A 23,333-nucleotide genomic window follows, 5' to 3' on the forward strand; every position below is an offset into this window, starting at 1 on the left:
ACAATGTATCTGGTATCCCTTCTTTTCTCTGACTTGGTTCTTGTTACTGTTTAAGATTGCCTTCATCTCCTTGGTGCTGTGATCAGAGGCCAGTGCTGGCATGCCCAACTTCTTTGTCTTCCTTTTTGACTTCTTAAATAATTCTTTCAGCTTTGCTGTCCCAGTTTATTATCAGGGACACTGTTTTGAGGGAATAGCAGCATGAATAATGTATGACGTATAAGCATGGTCTCTTGTCTCCTTCATTTAATGTAGGCTGCTGTTTCTTTAATACTCAATTTACTTAGATCACACACACACACACACACACACACACACACACAGATATATATGTACATGCACGTACAGGTATTTATGTATATACACGTGCCTGTGCACATACACACACACACACACACACACACACACACACACACACACACACAAGCACATGCCTGTATGTAGGGGGTCCTGGAGATCAGAAGATAGTGTGTTGGATCTCCATCTGCCAGACATGGATCCTGGGAACTGATTTGGGTCCTCTGAAAGAACAGAATGCTCTCATCCACTGAGCCATCTTTCCAGCCTCCGGGTTATTTTTCTTTTTCTTTCTTCCATCCTCTCTTTTCTTTTGCTATTTTTTAAATTTATTTTTATGTTATGTGCTTTGGTGTTTTGTCTGCATGTATGTCTGTGTGAGGGTGTCAAATCCCCTTGAACTGGAGTTACAGACAGCTGTGCACTGCCATGAACTGGGAATGAACCTGGGTATTCTGAAATACCATTTCTCAGTCCTGGGTCATTCTTTCTAAGGCACTTTATAAATTGGGAATCTGAAATGGCTCAGTGCATAAAGGTGCCTACTGCCAAGCCCGAAAACCTGAGTTTGGTCCTTAGGATACACACGGCCAAGGAGAGAACAGATTCTTGCAAGCTGTCCTCTGATCTCCACAGATGTTCATGGTGCGTGCATTCCTGGACACATGGATACAAAATAAATAGAAATAAAATTTTTAGCCTGGTGTGGTGGTATATGCCTTTAGTTCCAGCATTCAAGAAACAGAGACGGGAGGTTGGGGATTTAGCTCAGTGGTAGAGCGCTTGCCTAGCAACCGCAAGGCCCTGGGTTCGGTCCCCAGCTCCGAAAATAAAAAGAAAAAAAAAAAGAAACAGAGACCTCTCAGTTCCAGGACAGCCAGGACTACATAGAGAGAAAAAAAAATAAGCAAAAACAAAAACAAACAAAAACTGGAATTAAAATAATAAATTTTGCAAGTTGAATATCAAACTTATGATCATATTTATATTTATTCAGAGATTATCTGACTCTTAAAGGCATTTTTCTAATTTTAGTGATTTTGAATTAGAACTTTTATCAGTTTCTTCATCTTTGTCACATAGATTGCTTTCTTTAGGGATAGAGATCTTGACTTTCACAATGACAGAGTGTTTAATATTTATGCAAGCACTCAATTGCTGTGGCTATCACGATTGCTTTCATAGCCACATGAACCAGTTTTAGTACTGTTGGGTATTTATTAAAGGAAGCCCTGAGTTCTCAGGATTATAGGCTTCTGGTAGAGATGTTTGTTTCTGAAAAAAAAAAAAAAACAAAAAAACAACAACCAAAAACCAGTGCCGTGCATGGTGAAGCTGTGATATCGTGGTAAGACATAGCCAGGCGCAGGGCGAGGTGCGAGGCTGTCCTCGGCTTCAGAAGTGGATCTCGGGATGCTTTGTGAGTGCCTAGAGTAGGAGATGTCTGCTAGGCAGGGCACTGATCAGGAGAAAGGGGAGCTGTGTGTGCACCGTAAAGCCTGCTGCAGCTGAGAATGGCAGTGGATGACAGCCATGAGATACATTCTCATTTGGAAAAGAAAGATGACAGGAAAAGAGAGGCCAGTGGAAGGCCAGGGATGTGTAGGGGAGAAAGGGCCATGAGCAAGGATCAGTCTTTGCCTGGGGTCCAGGAAATGGGGAATGGCAAAGGATTGTTGGTTGTGGTAGTTAAGGAGTCCATTACTCTCTGAGAATTCAGTAATGTGGAATAATCAGACTCCAGGAGACGGGATAAAGGAGGGAGAAAGGTTCTGTGAGGTTCAGAGCGCAGCTCCAGCTGCGGTGCCCACTCCTCTGTAAGTGTCAGCTTTCTGCCCTGACGCTGGACGGCCCTGGCATGCCGTCTCATCTCTCAGACAGAGCAATGCTTACACCTTGGTGGGGCTAGAGCCTTCATAATGCTCCTGGCATGGAGATGGCCAGGAGCTCTCGGCCTTTGTCATCTGCACACACTGAGGAAGGCAGAGTATTGCCTTTCCTGAGGGGGACGCCTAAGGTGACTCCCTGTAAGTTCCTGGTCTGTTTAAATGAGTGTCTGTGTGTTATATCTGAGAAGCTGAGTAAGTGTCACATAAGTCTTAAAGGGTATTTCTTCTGCCAGACACCAGCCTTTTCTTTTTCTAGAAATTATTTGTGTTTGCGTCTAAATTTTCCTGTTTGGCACCATTCGATGTTGTGTTTTTTATTGGGCTTAGAAAGGAGATGGTAAGGTTTGTTCAGATGGGTCATTGCTGTGTTTTCTTTTAATAGCCAACGAGAGATTGAGTCCAGGGAATCATAAAGTACTATGTGCTGTAACCTGAAGGGGTTGTTTATTGTTGTTGTTGTTGTTGGTGGTGGTGGTGGTGGTGTTTTGGTTATTTGACTTCTTTTATTTTCTCTTCCAGTGAACACTGTGTGCTGACTTGGACAGAAAAGGGAATTTATATTTTCATTCCTCAGAATGTTCAAGTTCTTCTTTGGAGTGAAGTCAAGGGTAATTTTATATATAAATGATGATTCTTTTATAATGAAAAAGTTGAAAATGCAAGGAACAATTGTGTGTGACTAACACAAAGACGATCAGTCCCTGTAGTCTTGGTTAAAACCAGGCCCATGCTACTAAGATGGCTCCTGGACGTTGGCTTTTGGGGTCTTCTGAGAGAGAGAGAGGAGAGTGTCATCATTGATCCATGTGTGATTAATTTTATGTGCTATATTTTAAGAGGCATTATATATAAAATATATACATTCGCTAATTTATATATTTGTTAGGATCCGTTCCTGTGAACACCAGGTCGTAACTCTGTAGAACGTTCTCCAGCCCAAAGCATATTGCCTACTTTTTCACTCCCAATTCACAGGAAACAGTGTATTACACTTAAGATTTTTAGATCAGAGAGCTGTATGGTCTTTTTGTTTTCTAATTTTAGAAAAGTATCTAAATATGAATTTGTCATTGAAGTTCAAGTATAAAAAGAGATCAAATTTGAGTGAGCTAAATCTTATTCACTTTATGAGTATGACTGTAGCACATGTGAAAATGGTAGGATTTCCCATTTCACTGCTGGGAATCAAGTGTGGGGCCTGGTACATTGTAGCTAAGGGCCCTTTCACAAGCTGCATCCCGGCTGGGGCCTTACAAACAGTAAGGGGTGTTTGATTAGTATCCTGTCTGTTCACACTTGTGGTTTTTTTTCACCCTTGTTGTTTTTAGATATTCAGGATGTAGCTGTCTACAAGAATGAATTGTTCTGTTTGCACTTTAATGGGAAAATCTCACATCTTTCCCTGTTGTCTGTGGAGCGCTGTGTAGAACGCCTGTTAAGGAGAGGCCTGTGGGACCTGGCTGCTCGCACATGCTGTCTCTTCCAAAACTCTATTATTACCAGCAGAGTGAGTTAGAGTTTACTTGTGAATGTCCGTTATGGGTTGGTGAAGCCGTCCAGGCTCTCAGGATTGTTATAAAGCTACTTGTCTTTATTAACCTTTCTACTTGACTTACACATGTAAAGTCTCCAAGGAAAGCATGGCAGATGTATCTGGGGCGGGTGAAGAGTAATAAAGGTAGTGTGGGTTTGGATTTTAAGAAAGTATCAGAGCAGGGCATGGAAACACACATCTTCAGACCTAGCACTTAGGAGGCAAAAGTCGGTGAATCTGCATGAGTTTGAGGCTAGCCTGGTCAACAAAGTGAGTTCCAAGACAGCCAGGGCTACACAGAGAAACCCTGTGTTTGAAAAACAAAAATCGGATTAACTTGGAAATATATTTAAACTGTAGAGCTTGTTTTAAGAGTTCTCACTATACACATAGTAACTCTTGATGTAGATTATATTCTGCTAAGGCTTGCTAGCTTCCTCAGCCTCCTCAGAACATCTGTGCAGGCTTCTTCCTGTGAGAGGGACTTAGTGCTGTGGCTATTTGGATGCAGATGCAGCTACACACAGCTGTTTTGTTGGGGTTTTCTCCTTTCATTAGGGAAGAAAAACACTGTCTGCAGATAAATTGGAGCATTTGAAATCTCAGCTGGACCTTACAGCCTGCAGTGAACTAATTTCTCAGCTGGAAGAAGTGATCTTCAAGTTTGAGCCTTTGGATTCAGCTTGCAGCAGCAGAAGAAGCTCCATTTCATCACATGTAAGCGATTTCTTTTTAACTTCATTATTTAGTGCGTGTTGTGGGGAAAGAGGCAGCACGCACAAGCCAACAAACACAAATGGAGATGGGAGACAGCTTTCTGTACTCAGTACTCTCCTGCCTCCCTGTAAGCTCTGAACTCAGGTCATCTTACTTGGCAGCGAGCGCCCTCACCCTCTGAGCAGTTGCTAGCTTAGTAACTCTTTTAAGAGTGCTTGGGGGATGGAGGTGGGGGAGGCTGGAGAGATGCTCAGTGGTTAGAGCACTGACTGCTCTTCCAGAGGTCCTGAGTTCAAATCCCAGCAACCACATGGTGGCTCACAACCATCTGTAGTGGGATCTGATGACAGTAAGAGTGTACTCACATACCTACAATAAGTAAGTAAAATCTTTAAAAAAAAAAAAAAAAAGTGCTTTGGATCACACATCGAAATGAGTAAGTCCAAGGATCTTTTTGCTTTCCTTGTAGTATTTTTGGGGGCAATAGTGGTATGGAGATACCAGCTTTCTTGTTATTTTGACAGACTACAGTAAACTAAATAGTTTGTAAGAGGGGAAGGTTATTTGGCATATGGTTTGAGAAAGCTTAATACATGGCTGGTTGGTGTTGTCCAGTTTTTCACTGAGCTCCACTTCAAAGGCTCACCGTCTCCCAGAAGCACCATAGACTGAGCATCAGTGTGTGAACACATTCAGAATCCAACGTGTAACGGGAGCTTTCTTCCACCATGAACAGTGAAGGAAAGTCAGGTGTACCTTGAAGCTACATTTGTTCATGTCACTGTTTGCTGCTTCTGTTCTCAAATGTTCTTCACATAGTTCCCTGTCTAGGTGAGGTTGTTTTCAGTTTGTGATTTCAGATGTTTTTTGTCACTTGAGGTCTCAGAACTGTCTCATTCCAATGCCCTTCCTCGATGCCTGCTTTCCTAAGACAGGACAGGCAAGCAATGTGGTGGGCGACATGGTATCACGGTATCATGATACCGCCATGCATGGTGCCCAGACTCCTTTCACTAGTATGTGCTGCCATTGACCTTAGACTTGAGCACTGGCATTCTTTGGGAAAAGCTGTGCTGTGTTACACAGGAGAACTTTGATTTTGAGGGGAATTCTTTTCATTTGTAGGAAAGTTTTAGCATCTTGGACTCTGGTATTTATCGTATCATCAGTAGTAGAAGAGGCAGTCAGTCCGACGAAGATTCTTGCTCCCTTCACAGCCAGACCTTCTCAGAAGACGAGAGACTTAAAGAATTTGCATCACACCAGGAAGAGGAGCAGCCAGAGCAGGGCTGTTGTGCAAACAGAAATGAAGGTGATGAGTGTGTCTCTTGTTGGTCACTGACAAGGAACAGTTGCTCTCAGTGAGTTGACAGGATAATCTTACGCAGAGTTTCTGTCAGGTATGAGTAAGTTGAGCATGTTAGAGACCAGCACCTGTAGATCTGCAGGTCACTAGACGACGGTGATACATAGGCTGTCTTTTAACCTCTTGTTTGAACTAACATTTGTAAAGCGCCTAATTTGGGTCATGCATCAAAAATGCTGGACAGGTTAAGACATCATTAGCCAAAATGATGAAGGTTTGTTCCCTCACTAACCACATTATTTCCCACCAGGAATGAAGGATGGCTCCAGGTTTGGGAGCCATTGCCCTCCTTTTCAGTGTTCCAGCATTCCTGTGACTGAGCTGTTGAGAAGAGAGTAGTAGAAACTCTAAACTACCTTTGTGGCTTGTGGGGATTCAGGGTTAGTAGTTGATGAAGGTACCTGGCTCAGTGTTTCATGTGGACCATCCATGCATCCCATAAACCTGTGTTCTGTGCTCATTTGTATCTGGGTCAGTTATGATTTTGGTATTGAATCCTTCATTTCCTTTGGTTTATTCATTTCTGAATTTGTTTGGTTTTTAAAAAATCTTCCATGTGATTAGATATTTGTTTCTCCCGTTTTCCAGACAGTGTTTCCCAGAGTCCAATGATGTCTGAGATAGATAAGGGGGAAGCGTTTCTGCCCTTCAACATTCCGCTGCCATTTCGTTCTCCTTCTCCCCTCCTGTCTCTTCAGGCTGTTAAGGACAGGTAAGCAACCCATCTTGTCATTTAATGCCATTCTCATTTGGTTTTAGTTGTCACATGACATACCGAGACAGAAAGGACATTTTAAAGGATAAAAAAAGGTCTCTTAAGTTTGTTAATATAAACTACGGATTTCTCCTTTTAGCCTTGGGGAACTGAGTGTTCCTCTTCTTTTGCATAGCTGAGGATCTAAGTTCCACTCTTTCGTCTCCTCTCTGGTGTATGCCGTAGTTTGCCCACGTGGAGGAAGAAGACCACTGTGTTTCATCAGTTCTCTGCTGTGGGGCTCTAGGGACCTCACTCATCCTGTGGGTTGGTGGCCAGTGCCTTTACCTCTTCAGCTGTGTCGCTGGCCCAGTAGTCTGTGAGTGTGAAGACTTGTCTATTTGTATTTGTGTGAGGCTGTGTGAGTCTCATGTGCACCATGTGTGTCTGTGGAGCAGAACTGTGGTGGATCCTCTGGACCTGGTTAGAGGTGCTTGCGAGCCTTCGTGGGAGTCTGGGACTGAACCAGGTTTTCTAAAAGAGTAGTAAGCACTTCACTTGCTGAGGTGTCTTGCTGGCCCTTTAGTCCTTGGTCCTTTCTCTTAGTCAGAATTGGAGCTTTCCCCTTCTGGAGTCATGTCTTTGCTGTGTAGCTGCAGCTGACGTGCAACTCCATGTGTAGAATGGGCTGGCAGGTCCACTGCCTCTAATGTGGGCTTAAAAGTACGCACTACCACCCGGGAGAAATTGGAGATTTTTGAAAATTTTTCCCAGTCTTGACCCTGAGAATGAGTGAGAAGATGTATCTTCTGCTCAGCTCCTTACCTGTGTCCTGCTGAGTACACATCCCTCTTGTCTGTCCTTCTGTCTGTAGCTCTTGTGAAAAGTTGGGAGCTAAGTTCCACGAAGTAATCCTTGTTCTCTGAGTAGGAAGTGGCTAATGGTCACATGTTTGCCTTGCCTGAGTTGAAGGAGGCATGGCATTGCAGGGACAACTGGAGTAGAAACCTTCCCTTTAGCAGTGACTCACTGGTCTCAGGACAGTGGGTGGTTGTTGTTGCTGTTGTTGTTGTTGTTGTTGCTGTTGTTGTTGTTGCTGCTGCTGCTGTTGTTGTTGTTGTTGCTGTTACTGTTGTTGTTGCTGCTGCTGCTGCGTTTTTGTTTTTGAGGCAGGATTTCTATGTGTGGCTTTAGCTGTCCTGGGACTTGCTCTGTAGACCAAGGTCAGCATGGTCTCAAACTCACAGAGCTCTGCCTGCCTCTGCCTCCTGCCTGAAGGTTGGAACTAAAGGCTTGTGTCACTATCAGCCATCTTCACGACAGTTCTATAAACACAGTGAATCACTTTATCGTAAGTTTGTATGAGACTCATGTGAGATGTGGTTCATTAGAGAAGTTGTATGAGCAGAGTCTGTCTTGTTATTAAGTTCAAGTTGGCTTAATAGTACTAATGCAAACAAAGGAACATCAGAAACCAGTGTTATAGCAACTGTGATATATAACTTGTGTTATGTATCAACTCTTGACAGTGCTGATATAATTTCATGTTAGATTTTTGATATTTGACTTCCAGTGTTTCTAGCTTTGTGCGTAAGACTACTGAGAAGATTGGCACCCTTCATGCAAGCCCAGAGCTGAAAGAGACATCGGAACCCAAGGATGCTGACCAAGTTCATGAAGAGGAAGTGAGTGCCGTCACCTGCCCTCTGGAGGAGGACACTGAGTAAGCCTGTGACTGAGTCTAAAATGCGAGGGCAGCTGCCAGTGTGCAGAAGCCACAGACGGTGCTGTTGGAGACCCTGTGTGTGTGACACTGCTCATTGTTATATAGCGCAGAATCTGCAAATTCCACAGTTCACAGAGAATTAGTAACTGTTGAGACTGAGTTTCCATCTCGTACCGCATTCACCTTTCTCCTTCTCTGTCATCTTGTCACACTCCTGGAAGGACAGAGGAACGTTAGATGAAGAGGAGAGGAAGAGGATTAGGCTGTGTCCTAGCTCTTCTGACTGCTTGTAACTTTACATCTCTAATGCTGTCTGGGCTGTCAGCTCTAGGCCATTGCTTGATGAGTGAGAACAGAATATTTAATGAGATACTGGGGGAAAGGCTCTTGAAGGCATTGGAACACGTAATGTGCTTGCCATTTAGTAAGGAGTAGAAGCCTTGGTCTAGGTAAGAAAGCTTTGGTTGCCCTGTTGCCTGTGAATAAGATTCTTTCTTTTTCATGTTTTTCTAGGGAGAAAGAAATCCATCAACCTCCTGAAGAAGACAGGCTTCAGGGACTCACAGCAGCGACAGCAGAAGCAATGTGAGTGGGGGGGGTCTACAGTGCGTGGGCTTGGCCCCTGCACTGCACCAGTGCTGGTCTCGGCTGTCTAGGTCAGAGGTAGCCTCCTCTGCAATGGATGTCACCAATCAGTAATGTGCTCCAGAGTTAAATATTGTCTGTCTTGTAGGCTTGTGGGATAATTGCCATTTAAAATGCTCGAAAGCAGCATTTATCCCAGATGGGTGTGCTTTGTCAGTTACATTTGCTTAAACTGTTTTCCAAGAACAAATGAGACAACTTTACATTGATCTGTTTTATACAGGACCAAGTTACTGGACCCCCTGGTTTTGTTTGAACCCAAGTTGCTAAGAGCGGTTTTACACGAGTGGCTTTCACAGTTAGAAAAAACATTTGCTACCAAAGGCTTTGCTGGCATTTCCAACACCAGCAGTCTACCCGAGAAATCGAACCTGGATACGCACCTCCTCGGCGAGTCAGAAAAAAGAGTATTATGTGAAGAGAGTGCAGAAGAAAGAAGGGTCACCTTAGGCACTGAAGAACCTGGCGGTCAGACAACCTGTGACTCTGTAAGCAGCCTGAGTGAGCCCTCGGCCGACAGTTTTCAAGTCTGTCCTCCTTACGCCATAGCAAACAGCCTTCAGAAGGACCTGGTGGAATTGACAACGTTGTGCTTGGAACTGAACGTGTTGACCTCTGCGGTGGAAAGCGATGGTGGACACGTGGACTGTGCTTTGCAGCAGCTCTCTCCAGGGACCCTGGCTTGTCGTTTTCTGAAGAAGTACTTTTTTCTCCTGGACTTGAAAAGGGCAAAGGAGAGTGTCAAGCTTAGTCACCACAGCCCCTGTGTTTGGGACACTTTTGTTGAAGGACTGAAAGGTAACTGTTGTGGCATTACCAACTGTAGAGGCATTTTATAGTGTGGGCGCTTGACAAAAGATTTGATAGAAACCTCTCCTCTGTCTGGCCAGACTCCCTTCTGTTTTCTACTCACCCTTAAAAAATACATATTGGTACATACATATACACATGTATGTGTGCTTCTCTCTATGTCTGTGTGCCATATGCATACAGGTGCTTAAAGAAACCAGAGAGCATCACATCCCTTCATCCCTTGGAGCAGGAGTTAGAGGTGGTTGTGGGGCTCCTCTTGAAGATGGATAGGAATCAACCTATGTCCTCTTCAGGAAGCAGCAAGTGCTTTTATCTCTCCAGCCCTCCTCCCCCCCCCCTGTGTGTGTGTGTGTGTGTGTGTGTGTGTGTGTGTGTGTGTGTGTGTCTGTCTGTCTGTCTGTGTCTGTGTGCGTGTGTGTGTGTCTGTCTGTCTGTCTGTGTCTGTGTGCATGTGTGTGCGTGTGTGTGTGTCTGTCTGTCTGTCTGTGTCTGTGTGCATGTGTGCGTGTGTGTGCGTGTGTGTGTGCGGCACACACGTGTGTTTCCGTGTGCATGCATTTGTGTACCTGCATCCGTGTGTGTGTTTCATGGCACAGTTGTAGGTCAGAGGACAACTCTGGAGTCCGTTCTCTCCTTCCACCCTGTGGGTCCCTAGGGTGGAGCTCAGGTGTCAGGCTTGGTAGTAAGCATCTTTTCCCACTGAGCCATCTCAGTGGTCCTGTTTCCCATAATTTAAGCTTTAATATTTCCTTAAACATTGACTTACTTTGTTACTCTTAGTTTATTTTTCTTAAAGTGACATTCAGGAAATGACATAGCAATGTTAGAACAGTTGGGGTTAAAGTAAAATGTTTATGAGTGTGGATATGGGAAGATAAGAAAATCCTTTCGGTGACTTGCTGACACCGTGTACTGAGTGGTGCGGTGAACGCTTGTAACAGACTTCAGAGTAGACGGTGCTAATGCTTTTTCTAGATGAGGCGATGGAGGCAAAGAGACAGTAGCTGGGCCGGCTAAACTGCTGTAATGCATCGTTCCACTCAGATAGAATATCTTAGTTCTTGTTTGTGTAATCCTCTGGGAGAGGTTCCATTCAGTCAGCGACAGCTCTCTCTGCAGAATCCTGCTCTTGGGGCTCCCTGCAGTGTTTTCAGCTCTCTCCTTCCCTAAGGTTCATGGCCAAGGAGGGCTGCTGTGTCTGGGAGAACATGTAGAATGTGCTGTCTGCTGAGTGTTACTGGGTGGTGGCTTATGAGTCTTGTTTAACATTATGGTGGCGAGAATCCCTTCCCCCAGTACTACCTAAGTGAGAGGGAATGGAGGAACTGTCCTGTTGTTGTGTGAGGGGCATGGGAGCTTGTAGGTCTGTGTTGGCCATGCAGCAGTGTCTGCTCAGGCTTGGCCGCAGCTCCCGCTAGCTGCCATCCTCATGCACATGGTCACACGCTTGCTCTTTTCTCTGCTCTATTAGCCTGTTTTTGAAGTGGTTTATTTCCCTTCAGAGTTCTGCTTGAGTAATAGATACCGTGTTGTCTCCAGTGAGACTGTATTTTTTCACTGCCCAAAGTGTACTGCCTCAGGGAAACAATCTCGCAATTGTCTAACTTAAAGGTCTTTAGCTACCTAGACAGTGCATCTGTAGTTACAGGTCTGCCTCAGCTCACGTGGAGCTGAAAGCATTGTGTGTGCTGTGAAATAAGAAGCAAGACGCTTCTTTTCACAGTGTCTCACTGCTCCTAACTTAACTTGGTTTTCTTCCTTCTCCTGTGTTGTACTCAACCTTGATGCCTAGAAATTGGCAGGAAAGTCTGAGTGCTGTGATGTTGTTACTGTGTCACAGCAGGCCAGAGCATGCAGGGTGTGGCTGACGTTTGGGGGTACCCAGCATGAAGCCTTCCTCGTGTCTCCAGCTCTTTTAAGTTCTTGCCTGACATAGTCAAACGGTAAACTGTTTGGGGCAGATGCTTTCTTTTTTAAGTAGAAGCTAAATACTGGCTTTTAGATAGTTACCGCCTTCCGAAAATGTTTCAATTATGAAACGTGTTTTGTCTTAATTAATTTTGGGGATCAGCGAGATGGCTCAGAGTGAGTGAATACTTGTTGTACAAGGCTGGAAATGAGAACGCTCTCCACAAAGTCGTCTTCTCACCTGTATGTGTATGATGTTGCAGCCGTTCCTGCCCCCACACATGCACACGCTCTCTGATAATGTTATTTTTTAGAGTAACATAGAAAGTAAGGGGTTTCATCATGGCATCTTCATATGTTACATACTTTTCCTCCTTCATCCCCTGCCTTTTCCCTCTTTTCAGCTGATGCCTTTTCCCCCCAGTTCTCTTCTGCTCTCTTCCTTTCTCTGTATTCACACAATAGAAAACATACGGCATTTCTGAGTCTTTCTGAGTCTGGCTTATTTTGCTTAGCATGATTCAGTTCCATCCATTTTCCCACAGATGTCATGGTTTCATTTTCCTTTGACTGCATACATTTCATCTTCTACATGTCCCACATTGTCCTCTGATGGACACACAGGCTTGCTCCGTTTCTTAGCTGTGGTGAGCACTGCAGCTGACGTGGCTGAGCAGGTATCTTGGTGCGTTGACTGGGGTGATGCCCAGCAGTGATGCACCTGGATCGTATGGCAGAACTAGTTCCAGCTTTGGGAGAAACCCCACAGTCATAGCGACTGTGCCAGCTTGCATCCTGCCAGCAGCGAGAGCGCCGGAACCTGCTGAGTGTTTTCTTGATGGAAGGCAGGTTCTGAAACTGTCCTTTGGTATATGTCTTCAGGACCATTGGAAACTACTGGAAGAAAAACTACAGCCACATTTTACTTAAGTTCAGAGTCACGCCATTTTTGCTTTCTCTTTTTGTTTTGTTTGTTTTGTTTGGTTTGTTTTCTTTATTTTATGTATGTGAGTACACTGTCACTGTCTTCAGACACGTCAGAAGAGGGCATCAGATCCCATTACAGATGGTTGTGAGCCACCATGTGGTTGCTGGGATTTGAACTCAGGACCTCTGGAAGAGCAGTCTCTTAACCACTGAGCCATCTCTGCAGCCCTGTTTGTTTGTTGTGAGACAGGGTCTTTCCCCAGAGCCCTGCTGTTCTGTTACTCACTCTGCAGAACATGCTGGCCTCAGACTCATGAGCTCTACCCGCTCTGCCTTCCGAATGTTGAGATTAAAGGCATGCACCACCACTGGCTGACCTTTTTTCTTTTTTTAAACCAGGAAAGTATTTTTTTTTAAATTAGATTTCCACTCACTTCATTCACTGAGCTTGGCTGTAAATGATTTCTGTCTGCTCCCAAAAGTCAGTTCTTTCTTCTTAAGGATGAAGATTTGCTTGATTGTGGCTGATCTCTTTGTTGTTGTTGTTTGTTTGTTTTGGTTTTATTTTTTAAAGGGCAACTATTTTCAAATCAATTTTACTTAATTTAATTCTAAAAGATGATATGGGTTACAGGTTCTGTAAAAACTTAGCAGATTGCCTTTGATAATAGAGATATGTGACTCATAAGCACACACATACATGGTACACACACACACACAGTACACACACACACATAGTACATACACACATGCACACACAGTACACACACACACATACACACACACACACACACAGCCTTATAAGCTTATTTTTTCAAAGCGTAATAGTCACTTCCACTGTTGCTATTTGTTCTTTCGTCCTCTGACAATGGCCCTATGTGAGTTGGAGGAGAGGAGAGAGGAGGCTTAGAGGTTAAGAGCCAGTGCTTGCTGCTCTTACCGAGGACCTGAGCTTGGTTCCCAGCACCCACATCAGCCGTCTTACCACTCCGGCGCCAGGGGACCCAATGCTGTCTTCTGGCCTCTGGGTACACCAGCACACACACGCACCAAAATAAAGATTCTGCTGAGTTTTATTTCCCAGTTTAACTTTGTGGCCTTTAAAGGTTGAGCTCACATCCTGGTAGGTTCTGATCTTGTTTCCTGCGATGCTTAACTGATCTTGGGGTCTTGTGCTCGTGGGTGACAGTAGGCTGTGTGGAAGGCTGTTGAGAGCGTATGTCTGTGAATATCTGCAGCAGAGAGGTGAAGGGAAAGGCCGTGCTTTTACTTTTCAGAAATGGCAAGTTCTAATCCTGCCTACGTGGAGATGGAAGAAAGAGACCTGCCCACAGGGTTACAGTTGCTGGATGGCTCCGTCCCTTCCCATAGTCCCCTGCTGATTGCCTTTGCCGCCCGGTAGGTTGTCCTGTGTGTTGTTTGTGTGAACTGAAACAGCTGCAATGTTTTTATGACTTACTATCTGATTTGACTCATTTGCATATTGTGCATCGTATTAGACTGGTTTTATTTCTAATTAGTCCTAAGTCTAACCAAGCCATATTGTGGCATTGAAATTGGAGACTGATGTGCTCTGTTTTCAAGTGCAGGCTGTATGACAGATTTGGCGAGCCTGCCCTTCGAGCCTTGATCAAGTTTTACCCGTCCATCTCGCCTTCCGACATCGCGCAGCTTTGCCGTCATCATCCGGCTCAGTTTTTGGCCTATCTGGACAGTCTGGTGAAGTCCAGGCCCGAGGACCAGTGGTGAGAAGGCGTGCGTGGTCTCGATCCCCAGCGGTCACATTTTCATTGTCAGCTACTCTAGAAGATGAGGATTTGGGCAGTTTTAATCCCCTTCCCCCAACCCGTGGCACACTCCGCAGATGCACACATACCACACTTGACCTCCTCTCTCTGACAGTCTAAGGTTCTCTAGAAAACGAAGTGGTTTGTGCTGGAGAGATGGCTCAGCCGTGAAGAGCACTTGCTGCTCTCGCAGAGGACCCGGGTTCTATTCCCGGAATTCACATGTCAGCTCACGACAGTCTGTAACTCCAGCTATAGGAGATCTGAGGCCCTCTTGAGTGACCTGACGGTAGTGCATACGTGTGGGGCACACACAGGGAGGCGACACATACATAAAATAATGGCATGGCAGGGCTTCAGCTAAAGCAGACAAGCTCCTCATCCCTGGCAGTGAGTGCTTTTCATTGTGGAGGCCCAGCTCTCTGAGTGGCTCTCTCTCCCAGTGCTTTTCTTCTCCCAGCATGGGCCATCATTTCTCTTCTCTGTAACAGTAAACTCCCATTTCATCATTAGACGGGAAACATCCTTTCTGTTTGCCACACACTGACCTCCTGACGCCCACCCCCTTAGCTTTCCCTCCTCGCCTCAGCTTGGCTATGAATTTAGCAGACTGGTGCTCTCATTGGCGCTGCTAGTCCTCTAGGAGCTTTCAGGTTACCTCTAATCTTTTTCTTTACGTCCCCTCATTTGTTTCCTCTCATGAGGATTAGTGGTTTTTCTCTCCAACTTGCTCTCAGGCCATCCTTCCTTGAGTTCCTTCTACAACCAGAATCTTTAAGACTTGAATGGCTGCTTTTGGCAGTGTCCCATGATGCTCCACCAAGCACAAGTACAGTGGATGATGAAGGACATCCCAGGTAAGCAGTCTGACATGTTCTCTCACTTAGAGCGTTCAGGCTCACAGTAGAAAAACTTAACCCTGTAGCGGGAGTAGTGAGATCACATATCCTTGCTAATCCTAGCAGTTCTGAACACTTGTGAGCTTACTGACCCTCTAAGAATCCCACAATTCCATTCAGGAAAATGCACATTCATGTAAACATTTGCACATAACTTCAAAGAGTTCAACTGGTCTGTCTGCAGCTTTGTAGACCAACAGTAAACCCTGGATTAGCCTATCTTAAAGAAAAGAAAATGTGTAGTTTATAAATGTACCACTAGTATCTGAAAAACAAAAACAAAAACAAAAAACCTACCAGTATGTGCCTCAGAGACAGTCCTTGTGTTTTCCTCTAGAAAGCACTTCGGAAAGCACTGCCTCCTGCCAAGCGCCTACCTTATTTCATTTATATCATGTCAAAAAGCCTAGGAAGATGCATAGTGGGTGTGAGTGATATACTCAAGGTTTTGATTGGTATTACAATTGAACTCAGTACCTACATACTAGGCGGGCACCCTAACACTGAGTTATACCCCCAGTCCCTATTTCTGGTGTTTGTTTCATTTCGAGATGAACAAGTTATAAGAAAAGTAGCTATTTTTAATTTTTTAAGAGCAAGATAGAAATATTTGGACATAGTAGAATATGCTTCATTATATAGCCTTTCCTAGTAGACGATTCTAAAGTGCTTCATGGGGTTTATTCCAATCTAATTGGCTGTATTGTTTTCATTTCATAGGCCCCATTCACACCTGCTTTCTTGGGGTTATAGCCAGCTGATTCTTCTTCTGGTTAAACTTCCTGCAGACTTTGCAACCAAAGAGAAAATGACTGACATCTGTAGGTCTTATGGGTAAGTGAGGACGTGTGTAGATACTGTGTGGAGATTGGAATGACCCTCTAGTGACGGTCCTGCATTGGTGTGCCTTATTATGCAAGGATTCAATTTAACACTAAAATGCAAATGCACCTTTAAAGAAAGTACTAATGTTTTTATTTTCTGTGTTTGGCTCTCTTGCCTGCATGAATGTTTGCGCACCAGAGACCTGAAGAGGGCATCGGCTCTTCTGAGAGTTGTAAGGCATCATACAGGCCCTGAGTATGGAACCCAAGTCCTCTGTAAAAGCAGTGGGTAACCTTGACCCCTGAGCCGTCTCTCCAGCCCCACACCTTAAGGATAGTAAACATCAGCTGCCTTTGGGATCGTGTCCCTGTATTCTGGGGAGAAAATGGCCCTCCTGAGTCCTTTGTATTCTCTTGGCCCAGTTGCTATAGCCAGTGCTCAGGTCCTCTCATGTCATTTCCATGCCTGTTACAGTAACAAAAAGATTTCCAAGAAGGGAGAGATCAGCTTAGGCTCCCTGGAGCGAGAAGGTTGGTCAGCCCTGGAAGCTGTGGGCTGAGTGGGTCTGCTGAGGGGAGCAGTAGATGAGAAACTCGCACATTAGTGAGAGGATGAGTCACTGTCCCTGGTTCAGCTTCTGCTCCATGAAGCAGAGTGTTAGAGGGACCTTTGTCTTCCTTTCCCCTTGGACGGAATTCATGTGATGGCAACTATGTGATGCTTGCTTGTTCATTGACACTGACGGATGGGGTGGGGAGGGGGCATGTGCATGCCATGTCATCTGTTGGAGGTCAGAGAACAGTCTAGAGTTGGTCCTGGAGATTCAGGTTGTCAAGGTTGGCAGCAGTGCCCCGACCTGAGAAACCATCTCTCTGGCCCCTTTTAGACTCCCTGGAGATTATATCTGGTGTCATGCGGGAGAGAGCAAAGCTTGCAGAACGGGTTGTGTTAATTATTACAGGATGCTGGGTTGGTGAGTAGGGAGAGGGCCAAGGAGAGGCCCATGGGTTGAGATTGGGAGACACATTCTGATTTTGTTTTCAATATTTAAACTTAAAAAAGTAGGGGCTGGGTTCAGGGGTTAAGAGCACTGCCTGTTTTTCCAGAGGATCCAGGTTTGATTCTAAGAACAACCATCTGTAATTTCAATTCTTGTTGTATTAATTATTTAAACTCAATAGTGGGTTTCTACCCCACCTTAGATCATTTAGTTCCCAGATAAAAGACACTGAACTTTTATATTTATAATAAGCCTTTAATGCACTAGAGCTGAGCAGAGATCTACCCTCTAAGCTATAAGAATATACTTTGCCATCAATAACCTCAACTTATAACTTGCTATGTTCCAAGTTCCATCTGGGCAGCTCTAACTCCAGTTGGCCAGCCCTCAGGGCCATGTTTTCATGACTCACCTACCCCATGGTGTCTCCTTTCTCTACCTTCTTTCCTCTTCTCATGGTCCCTGCCTCAGACCCCCAGCCTGGGAACCAAAACACCGCCTAGCCTGTCTCTCTTGTGCCCAGCCACAGGCTGTAGGCAGGTGTGTTTATTCACCAGTCAGGGATGACTTGGGCGGCAAGGTTACATAGCATCACTTGGGTCTGTGTGAGAATTTCCTCGTCTCTGCGGGCAACCAGGGTCAGTATTTGCATTACAATACATGGCAACAGACCAAACCCCAAACCTCAACAAATTCTGGGGGATCTGACCTTCTCTTCTAGCCTCCACAGACACCAGACATACATGGGGTGCATACATATACATGCAGGCAAAGTAGCCATGTACATAAAGGTACATAAAGCTTTGTTTCTCAAGTGCATTAGATCAAGGCTGTTAAACAGAAGTTTGTGTGATAATGGAAATATTCTACTGTACTCCCCACCTGTGATCATCAATTTCTAATTACAAAACTGATTTTATGGACTGGAGAGATGGCTTGGTGGTTAAGACCTTGCTACTCTTACAAAGGACTCAGGTTCAATTTCTAGCATCTACTTGCTAGATTAATTTTACTGATTAATTTTAGTTTCAGAGGATCTGATGCCCTCTTCTGGCCTTTTGGGTACCAGGCATGTACATTACACACAAACATATAGAGACAAATATTTATGCATACAGGGGCTGGAGAGGCGGCTCAGGGATAAAGAGCACTTTCTAGAGGACCCAGGCTCAATTCCTAGCATTCGCCTGGCACCTCACAGCTGTCTATAACAACAGTTCGAGGGCGTCTGTTACCTATTTCTCTCCCTCCCCATTGGGCAACAGGCAGACATATGGTGTACAGACATACATGTAGGCAAAATGCAATATACATGAAAAAATTTAAAGTTTTTTGTAATAAATAAAACTTTTTAAAAAGGACCTATCTCAAACAACAAACGAAGCCTGACTTTTACCTTAAGCTTTAATGAGCACATGTGGCTAATATGGGCAGCGCGGTTCACAGACACTCACTGTCCTTCCTCCTTTCATCAACTTCCATCCCTTTAAGTTTCTGGCCTGGATATCTTACCCTCTGTCTGGAGCTGGAGAGGAGGAGGGAGGCCTTCACCAACATTGTGTATCTGAATGATGTCAGCCTGATGGAAGGGGACAATGGTACGTACATCCCACTGCTCATTCCTCAGTGTGCTGTTCTGGAAGTCTCTCCTCCTTTCAGTAAGCAAGTCTGCTGTTTTAGTGGTTGTCTACATAATCGCAGTAGCTGTTGAAATTGTGGGGGCTTTGCCTACTCTTTGGCATATTCTGCTATCTTTCCTACTTAGCTACTGTTTTAAGCATTGTATACCACGTTGTCCATACACTGTTGTAAATGAGACAACAAACTCTTGGGATAGACACTTTCATGCCTGCACAGCTCTTTTTATGTATGTGAGTACACTGTAGCTGTCTTCATGCACACCAGAAGAGGGCATCAGATCCCATTACAGATGGTTGTGAGCCACCATGTGGTTGCTGGGAATTGAACTCAGGACCTCTGGAAGAGCAGTCGGTGCCCTTAACCACTGAGCCATCTCTCCAGCCCCACAGCTGGTTTTTATTCTTGCCCACTTTAAAGCTCTTTCTGTTTCAGCTGCCAGAATGATTCTTAAACAAAACAAACAAACAAACAAACAAACAAACAAACAAACAAAAGGACTGGCAAGGTGACCCAGCAGGAAAGAGCACTTGATGTTCTTGCAGAAGACCAGGGTTCCGTTCCCATCACCCCATGTTGGGTGGGTCATAGTTGCCTACAACTCCCGCTCCAAGGACTCTTAACTCCCTTTTCTGGCTTCTCTGGATTTCGGTGCACATGTTCTCACGGAAATGCATATGTGTACATTTTACATGTGTGTATTATGCATACATGCATGCGCACACACACACACACGCACGCACGCACGCACGCACGCACCAATAAAGTAAATCAGTCGAGCAGTATGGCTCCCTCCCTGAAAGCCCTTGCACTGAGCCCATACACAGTTCATAGTCAGCCGTCCGTAGCCCGACCTGACCTATCATCCTTACTGCATTGCCATATGCACTGTAGGCTGTTTTGTTTTGTTTTATTCTGTTTTGCTTTTCGAGACAGGTTTCTCTGTGTAACAGCCCTGGCTGTCCTGGAACTTGCTCAGTAGACCAGGCTGGCTTCGAACTCCGAGATCTATCTGCCTCCTGAGTGCGGGGATTAAAGGGGTCTGCCACCACTGCTGGTTCACTGTAGTCTTTTAAGACATCTCCTTAACTCAGCTGGTTCTTTGCTGTGTCACATTTTCTCCTGTGTCTCCTGAGTCAGAAGTACAATCCTCTTCACTCCCTGCTTGCTCCTACTCCACGTTTGGATGTCAAGGAGATGCAAGCCTGTGCCCTCCTGCCTGGCTCACTCTTTAGCCTTTGCTCAGATGTTAGGTTCTCACGGAACCTCTCTCAGATGCTCTGAACAGCACCCACAGGTCTCGCGTTCATTGTTCTTTCCCTTAGTATACGTAACATGGTTTGTGAGTAGTGATGTGCTCATACATTTAAGGCCTTTACTAACCTACTTGCTGCAAGATTGGGGGGAGTGTCTGTTTTAGTCCTCGTTGCAATTCTAGGACGTTATGTTTAAGAATACGTTTTAGTTCTGTGTATTCAGAGGTTCATGCTGAGGTGAAGAGCCTCTGTTCTTGACTTCGATTTTAAGGGCTCTTACAGTTCTGATGCTTCATGTATGGAGCCTGTGTGTTTTGTGGTCAACCCCACTGTTGTTTCTGTGTACAGGGTGGATCCCTGAGACCTTGGAGGAATGGAAGCTTCTCCTACATCTACTACAGAACAAGAACACAAGGCCAGCTCCTCAGGAGTCACTAAATGGGAGCCTCAGTGATGGGCCTGCCCCCATCAATGTGGAGAATGTGGCACTCCTGTTAGCTAAGGCCATGGGCCCAGATAGGGCCTGGTCACTGCTACAGGAGTGCGGTCTGGCCCTTGAGTTGTCAGAAAAGTTTACCAGAACCTGTGACATCCTGAGGATTGCTGAGAGAAGGCAGAGGTAATGCCACCCTGTTGTGCACGCTCTGTGATGCCTGGGCACATGGACCCCCTCAAACTAGCAGAGGGAGACGGATGGGAGTGCAGAGACTGTGTATCTGGTCCCTCCTGGGTACACAAGGAGACTGAGATACACCTGCTGGCCATGGTGTAAAAGAGGCCAAGATACGATTTACTCACAGTCAGGGTCAGGATACTCTCAGGTTAGTTATGTGAGGGCCCCAGTACTGTGTCCTCAGTGGTGTTGACATTGCCAGGCCTGAGGGCTCAGGCTTGTGAGCTAGCTCCATAGAAGACACAGGCAGGAGAACCACGAGTTCAAAGACACACAGGGCGATTTGGTGAAATCCTGTCTCAAAAAGTTAAAAAAGACTGGGGATGTAACTCATCATGCATGAAGCCCTAGGTTCAACATATAGTTAAACACACTCGCACATACCTGGGACACACCTGTAATCTCAGCCCTGAGGATACTGAGACAGGAGGATCAGCAGCCTCCGGCCAGCCTGACTGATAGCAGTAATTACTGTCTTGTAGAAAAGGAAAGCAAGTCCATGTGAAATGGCTGTCTAGAGCATTTAGTTACTTAGTGCATGCATTTGCTGTGTGGCCGATCTCCACCGTATTCTCTTCTGTGAACTGGCACACCGTAACTATGAGCCAGACCTTCGTCCCGTAGCCTGGCAACCGCCGTTCTATTTGTTGAGTTTGAGCATCCCAGACCCCTCATCTAAGTAGACTGAGAACAGGATAGCTTGATGATCCCATATCTAATACACCTGAGAACAGAAGTATTTCAGCTTTCAGAATGTTTTGGACTTGGGAATATTTACATAAATGTAAAGTTTTAAAAATTTGCATTAGAGCTGCTTACCTGGTTTGCATCTTCCTAATGACTATTGATGCTGAATGAGCAGTCGTGCTTACTGGTTTTGAGATGATCTTTGGAGAAACAACTAAGGCCATTGCCCACTTTAGAATCAGTTGATGCTTTAGTGTGGAACTCTATCAGTTTTGAAGTATAAGTACCTGTTACCAGGTAGGATTTGCATATATTTTCTTCCACTCCAGTTGCTGGTTTATTCTGTGGATCCCTTCCTTTTTTTCCTCCCAACACCGGGCGGGCATTGAACCTGAGGCCTTGTCTGTGCCTGGCAGGCATCAGTCCCCTGCCTCGCGGCGTCCCACCCGCTGTACTGGCTTCAACCTCTCACATCTACAGAGTTTTTCATTTGCTACCAAGAATGAATGAGGACAACTGAACTTGCTTGTTTCTTTCTTGGGATTTTAGAGCACTGATACAAGGCATGCTTGAGAAGTGCGACCGGTTCCTCTGGTCACAGCAGGCCTAGTGGGAGATGTACTCTGACCAAGTGGAATCCCGCTCTAGAACCTTCAGAGGGCTTTGGCACAGAAGGAAAGAGGACATCCCAAGCCATGCCATGACTGGAAGGAACGTGCCATGCTGCTGCAGCTGCTGATGCCTCACCACCGCCTTGGCCCTCGGTTTCTGTGGCTCTGTGACCTCAGAATCTCTCCAGGAAAACCAGCTTTCAGAAGCAGCGGGCTGTCTGGAAGCAGCATGCGGTGCTCCCTACTGTGTGGTATTTACTGTGTACAGTGAATCAGGGAATTGGTTTCTACTGAGGCAGATCTGTGGGTGCAGCAGCTTTGTTACAGAAGACAGATAATGTTCTAATCTGCAGTTCAGTAGCTTTTCCTTTCCGTTTGTCTGAGGTGACTACAGATTACTGAGTGAGGACCCGGAACAATGACACCGTTCTTGTCGGCATATGTAATAAATACTAAAGATACAAACTAGAGTTTTAAGTAAGATTGCCATATCTGAGTTGAGCTCAGTTTAAAGTATTTTTCCAGTATTTATTTGATATTTTCTAAGCTATACTGACTAATCCCTGGAAATATATTATTTGTAATTTTTAAAGAGCGGGTGACCCAAACACTCATGCCCTCTCTTCTATTTTTTATTGAGTCATGCACTTTTTTCCTTCCTTCCTTTCTTTCTTCCTTTCTTTCTGGTGGAAACAGGGTCTCGATCTGTAGCCCTCGCTAGCCTGGAGGGCGCAGGTTTGCAAGGCTGTCTCAGGCTGTCTCGACTTTACAGATCTCCAGCCTCCAGGATGTTAAGATTAAGGGTGTGTGCCGTCACACACATTTTTAACATTTATTTTTAAAAAGCCATAGCAAGAGAAAGCCATGTACTATTATAAATTATAGCAAATGATTGTATTAGTCAAGCCATGTAACTAGATTGCATTTCTGAGGCTTTCCGTAGCCTATTGCATTGGTAATAAACAATGAAGTTTTTCTTTAAGCAGAACATGGACGTGAGATTTGTTTGGAGCAATTTGAAGGAATGTATTAGGTAAATCCAGTGTGGAGTGGTGCAGATACATCGAATGAGCGACCTGTTTCTTTTTCCCAATTTATAATAAATTAGAGAAGCCATACAGTCTGACATAATTACCCACGATCTTGGGTATGGTTTGGCCAAGGAGTCGGAAGGCTTCACAGGGTGGTTTAGCTTTGTGGGATGTGGCCGTCCTTCCCACCCCAGCACCGGGGCTCTGGGTGCGTAGGCTGAAGCTGACTGTGAGACTAGACTGAGGCAAGAGCAGAGAGCTCTCCTTTCCTTTCAGCTTCATCACTACACAGCGGCTAAAAGATGGCCTCCAGCACACTTAGGGCAAGCAGACGCCGAGAACTGGCATGGCCACCACCATGTCCTAACATCCCTGTCTAGATAAGTTACCACAACACTTATTTCCCAAAC

General features: G+C 45.1%; 1 protein-coding gene across 1 annotated transcript in view; it reads left to right on the forward strand.

Moving 5' to 3' along the window:
• Positions 1–22,880, forward strand: part of Hps5 (HPS5 biogenesis of lysosomal organelles complex 2 subunit 2) — a 38,993-nt gene extending 16,113 nt beyond the window's left edge. Inside the window, exons 9-23 of the mRNA XM_032893574.1 lie at positions 2,706–2,794; positions 3,515–3,693; positions 4,279–4,437; positions 5,563–5,749; positions 6,392–6,515; positions 8,071–8,220; positions 8,737–8,808; positions 9,092–9,666; positions 13,794–13,914; positions 14,106–14,261; positions 15,041–15,160; positions 15,923–16,036; positions 18,519–18,625; positions 20,270–20,540; positions 21,831–22,880. Coding sequence (XP_032749465.1) covers positions 2,706–2,794; positions 3,515–3,693; positions 4,279–4,437; positions 5,563–5,749; positions 6,392–6,515; positions 8,071–8,220; positions 8,737–8,808; positions 9,092–9,666; positions 13,794–13,914; positions 14,106–14,261; positions 15,041–15,160; positions 15,923–16,036; positions 18,519–18,625; positions 20,270–20,540; positions 21,831–21,891 — 2,485 coding nt within the window. The 3' untranslated portion in view covers positions 21,892–22,880. The remainder of the gene's footprint in view (positions 1–2,705; positions 2,795–3,514; positions 3,694–4,278; positions 4,438–5,562; positions 5,750–6,391; positions 6,516–8,070; positions 8,221–8,736; positions 8,809–9,091; positions 9,667–13,793; positions 13,915–14,105; positions 14,262–15,040; positions 15,161–15,922; positions 16,037–18,518; positions 18,626–20,269; positions 20,541–21,830) is intronic.
• The last annotated feature ends 453 nt before the right edge of the window (positions 22,881–23,333 follow it).

The sequence above is a fragment of the Rattus rattus genome, chromosome 2 (genome assembly GCF_011064425.1).
Source record: "Rattus rattus isolate New Zealand chromosome 2, Rrattus_CSIRO_v1, whole genome shotgun sequence".
NCBI lineage: Eukaryota > Metazoa > Chordata > Mammalia > Rodentia > Muridae > Rattus > Rattus rattus.